The 5,447-nt window shown below is 41.1% G+C and overlaps 1 protein-coding gene across 1 annotated transcript; it reads right to left on the reverse strand.

Annotated features, from left to right (window-relative positions):
• Nucleotides 1–895: 895 nt before the first annotated feature.
• On the reverse strand, nt 896–2,011 carry LOC306921384 (E3 SUMO-protein ligase ZBED1-like; the record flags this gene model as incomplete). Its single annotated transcript, XM_079498493.1, has 2 exons — nt 896–1,556; nt 1,797–2,011. The coding sequence occupies 2 exons, from the start codon at nt 2,009–2,011 to the stop codon at nt 896–898; spliced, it is 876 nt and encodes a 291-aa protein (XP_079354619.1).
• Between the last annotated feature and the right edge of the window lie 3,436 nt (nt 2,012–5,447).

A 5,447-nucleotide genomic window follows, 5' to 3' on the forward strand; every position in this document is an offset into this window, starting at 1 on the left:
AGGCAAAACAAGGGCCATGGGGGAGTTGCTATATATGTTCATAAATCTTTAAACTTCAGGATTGTAGATGAAATGACAACTGTGGTTGATAATTTATTGGAATGCTTAACAATTGAAATCTGCAAAGAAAAAAACCAAAACATGGTCATTAGCTGTATATATAGGGCGCCAGACACTAGCATCGAAATGTTCAGTGAGTGGATGGAAAGTATGTTCTCTAAAGTAACTAACAAAACTATTAGAGCTGGGACTCGATTAAAAAAATTAATCTAATTAATCAGAGGCTTTGTAGTTAATTAATCTCGATTAATCACATTTTAATCGCATATCATTATTTGACCCGAGAACAGTGAGAAAGCAATTTTTTCAAATGGATTTTGGTATTATGAGTGAATCAATGAATAGTGAATAGTCTGAATACATAAACTTCAGCAACAAAACATTGTTTATTTTTTATCAGGTGGTACTTAACCAAAACCAACAGATCAGTGCCATTTTTGCCATAAAGTGCAGCTTTTTTTTGTTGAATATACTGTCTAGTACCCTACAGACCATATACATTCAAGGACCTGTAAACTCACAAGTAACTTGTGAGTAAACTTTCAACTATTTCAAGTACATTCCAGAACCCTGACCATTAGAAAACAAAACAAAACATCTCTGTTTCTTCAGAGGACAAACAGCCATAACAGATTTAACAATACCAACATTTTAGTTAGTCCACTCTAGTCTATACAAATAAAATAGACCCCATTTCAATCCAACTCTCCCATAACCTTGGACAAAATATTAAACAGTTAACTGTTCAAGTTCAACATAAAGTGCCATTTGTACCATCTAAAATGGTAAAATAAAATGTAACAAATAAAATAAAAAAGTGCCTGTGATTAACTGCTTACTTCTGCTGCTTCTTCTCCTTTAGCCAGTTGCTGAGACAAACTAGCCTGTTCACATTTTCAGAGCTCAAGGCTGCCCTCTTCTTTTGAACAATGTTACCTGCCAGTGAGAAAAGTCTCTCACAAGGGACAGAAGTGGCAGGGCTACCCAGATACCTGCGGGCCAGGGCAGAAAGCTGTGGATGGGCCCCTGCATGGGTGGACCACCACTGCAGTGGACAGTCTGTCTCCCCGATGGTGGGCTCTGCACTGTAACGGCTCAGAGCCTTGTTGGACTCCTCTTCATCCTCTGATTCAGAGTCTGAATTAAACAGCAGGAGGCTCCGCTTCTTTGCCGGCTCCTCTGTGGGTTCTGGAGTGGCGCTGGTGGGTGTTCCTTGCAGCAGTGCCGCAACACTGTTCCACACCCCTTCTCGCTCTCCTCTTGGTAGACACTTCAAGTCCTTAAAGCGTGGGTCGAGTGCTGTAGCCACAATGAGCCATCCATCGTTGAGTGTAGCTTGGCGTTCAGACAGGTCCTTTGAGAAGGCAGTCTTGAACTTCACCAAGTAGGCTGGGTCGTCATCCGAGACCTCCATGGTGTGCATCAGGTGGCGGAGAGCAGGTAACACCACAGAGCATGAGACATAAGTCTCACCCCCAAGGAGCTCAGTCACATATCTGCAGTGGATAGTTTAGGAAAGTGATTAAAATTATTGTACCATAAATAGTTGATTAAAAAAAGAAATTAAATTGCAAATAAAACAGTAGCAAGCAACTATATACTATAGCCATAGTGATATCAATATGCAGTACATTCAATTTAGGAAAAGCAATTTAATTTATATTGCACATATTCAGTCAATTCCTAAAGCTTTACTTGAATATCATTAATAAAAGCGTTAGTGGGTGTTTAATTACCTGCATGGTTCAAGGAGGGTCTTCAGCCTCTTCAGTTTGTCCCACTCTGATGTAGTCAACAAGGTGAGCTTGTGCCTCTGTTTGGCTAGAGTAGCCTCCACAGCCTCATGGTTCTTTAGCAGACGAGAGATCATAAACAGTGTTGAATTCCACCTTGCGTGGGCAACACACGGCATGTGCTCGATGCTTGCGAGATGTCTCATTGCAGCAGTCATGTTCCTGGCTGAGTCGGTTCCGAGTGTGGTGACTTTTTGTCTGACATCCCAGGCCTCTGCCACAGAGTCAAAATCGTCTGCCACGTTTTCAAGTGCCTGGTGGTGGTCTTCTTTACGGTTAAGGCAAATGAATGAAGACACCACTTTGTGTCAATAAAGTGTGCCGTTACACCGAGGTAATTGAAATTGCTTACCGAGGTCCAATGGTCCCCAGTCAGAGCAACATATTTTTCTTTCTCCAATAAATTATGATGTTCTTCCTTTTCGTTGTCATAAAGCTGCTGGATTCTTTTTGAGATTGTCTTTCTGCATGGCAGCTCATATGTTGTGTCAGACGAAGCTATCTGTAGCAGTTTTTGCAGCCCCGTATCTTCGACCACCGCAAGTGGTCTACAGTTGACTGTAACCCAGTAAGCCAGGGAGTTTGTTATTTTGTCAGACGTGGACTTAGTCATCTTGGCTCTGAAACCAGGCATCAGGTCGAGTGTAGGTTGCGACGTTGAAGAAGACGGAGTAACGTGAACTTCCACGCTAGCTGCAACATGTTTGGCATTGATGTGATATGCGAGGGTCGATGTGCTGCGGTGATAGGCGAATTCTTTGTTGCATAATGTGCACACAACTGCCTTTTTGTCCACGCTTCCATCCGCTCGCTTTTTAAATCTAAATTTCCCATTAACGGGGCCAAGCAGCGCGTTCTCATTTGGGTCTGCGTTCATGTTAACGTGTGCGGTTTCAGTTTGTTGTTGTTATCGTCTAGTACTAGCGGAAGTGAATGCTCAGCAATGCTGCTGCTGGGTGCGTCAGCCTCTTAGGTAAGTGGGAAACGTGCGCCCAGTGAGAAACGTTCCGGTTCGGCGGTGAAAACAAAATGTGCGATTAAATGCGTTAATTTTTTTAACGCGTTAATTTTTCTGTAGTTAATTAATCTCAATTAACGCGTTAAAGTCCCGGCCCTAAAAACTATGTTTCTTACCGGAGATTGGAATATTGACATTTTGAATCCACATAATCAAAATAACATCAATGAATTTATAGATTTAATGTACAGCATGAGCCTATTTCCCAAAATCACCAGACCCAGCAGACTTACATCACACAGTGCAACTCTTATTGACAATATATTCACCAATGAAATAGAAAATAACACAATAAGCGGATTATTAATCAATGACATAAGTGACCATCTACCAGTGTTTTTGTTCTTTATATGACAAGTATTGTCCAATTAAAAAATATTCCAGGAAATTAAAATTTGACAACTGTCCATGGATCACGAAAGGACTACAAAATGCCTGTAAAAAGAAAAACACACTTTACAGATAATTCATAAAACAGAGAACTAAAGAGGCTGAACTTAAATATAAAATATATCAAAATAAACTAACTAATATTATGCGGGCAAGTAAGAAAGACTACTATAAAAGGAGATTAGAAGTTAAAGGACAACTTTAGTTTTTTTCAACCAAGGTTCATGTTTTAGGATGTTATTAGAGAAAGTACAATTTTATGTTATTTTTTTTTCATTTGCTGCTTTCTTTCGTTTTAGGGATTTTAGCTGTTTTTGACAGGGGGGCGGGGGCATTCGAGCATGGGGCTAAATATGTATTTTTTTTACAAAATATCATGGCGATTTCTTTTTTTATTATTTACTATAGTCCTAATAAACCCCAGGAAATTACATCTGGCCACAAAAACATCACAGGATCTACTGAATGTGAAGGTAGTGTAGTGAGATAATAGGCAATTTATGATGTCAATTAGCCAGAGATTAAATGTGACCTTAACTCGCCAGCGAATTAAAGACACATTAAACTCTATCCCCTTGCATATCATTAACGTCCAATGAAGACGTGAGTTTCGAATATGATTGTATTAATGTTAAAATACGGTTCTCCTCGATGCAAACAGATCAATGAACACAGACAGAAACAAAGAAACAGTCCGTAGATTTGTTTAGATTGTACTAGCAAAGTGATATGTTTATTATATCGAAGTACTGTTCACAATGTATTTCATACAATAGAAACCGCATAGCAGGAACGTGCGCGTCGAGGTTAATCCAATTCTGGGCATGAGCCAGAGAGGTTTAGCCAAGCGCATTGAATAATATACTTTCACCAGACCAGTGCGTCAACCATTGACTATAACTTACGCGGTGAAGCGGCGTTATCTCAAGGGTAGTACACAATGAAATCCGATCTGGTTAAAGTTATATTAACAAAATAGCTACGTTCCGGTTAAAACACATCGCAGAAATTAGAAGAAATTAGAAGGCAGAAAGAGAGTAGAAGGGAGAGGGAAGGTTCTTCTCGTAATAGGAGGTTTAAATGGTTGCTAACTTCAAAGTTTACTTTAAATCATTCCCCGAGGAAGAGAGTAGCTGGTTCTCTAAATCAGGTTATAAAATAAGGAATCTAGCGTCGGTTTTGGGGGCATAACACGTTCAATTTCCCGACCCACCTGTTGGTTGATATTCCGTCTAGGCGAATTCCTCAGAATCTGGAACCAGGAATAATGAACGTAGTTAAAATCCAGTGGTGTTGCGCGACACTATAAAGTTGTCTTTACTTCTTTAAGCTTAAATATAACGTAGTCGATCGATGTTCTCATATGAACACACCCAGTTGAGGTGATACGGGACCGCTCTAAAAGTCCCCTGGGTCCTGTGTTAAAAGGCAAGCTCCACGCGTGGCTGTTGTTGCGTGGTCGTTGCGGATGGAAAAGAGCAACCAAAATAGGTTTTCTCTGGTATATATTGAAGTTAAGAAAGCGCCAAAAAGGCATTCTCTTTGTCTTGAAGACTAGCTCAAACCGGTTAGTAATTTGCTTATTTTACCCCAAAGTCCGTTTGGAGGGGGCTAAGGTATTTCGCACTTATAACTTATCGCTAGCAACCATTTGCTTCCCGTCTTTGAAGTTAACAGCGCACACACACACATCCACACACAGACACACACGCACCCACGCACACACACACACCCACACACGCCCACCCTTGGGTAAGTCATTCAACCGTGAGGGTACTTTTCACACTTCTGGGGATGACAGCGCATCCCCCAATATTGAACAAAAGGTAGTGGTGTTTGGTATGTGTGTTCTTGTTAAACAATGTGTGTTACAGTAGTGCATGTCATCCTGGTCTCACAATCAAGAGTTAGGGAGTGCATTTCTTGTGCAGTGGCTGTTATGGCACTGTCCAGTGTCTCTGTCATCTGTTAGGGTGAAACGTTCAGCAGATTCTGCGTGCCCCACGCGCATCCTGGCGGGGGTTACTGGGAGTCTCAGGTCCGGTTTGTTTATTCAGTGTAGGCAATAACTCGACTAAGTGTCAGGCGCACCGTTGGCCCACATTCTCCTGATTTTACTCACTCAAAGAGAAATGGGGAAATAAGGTGGTGTCCTGTTACTTAAATTGGCCAAGTTAATTCACCCA

The sequence above is a fragment of the Electrona antarctica genome (assembly GCF_951216825.1).
Source record: "Electrona antarctica genome assembly, chromosome: 4".
Taxonomy (NCBI): Eukaryota; Metazoa; Chordata; class Actinopteri; order Myctophiformes; family Myctophidae; genus Electrona; species Electrona antarctica.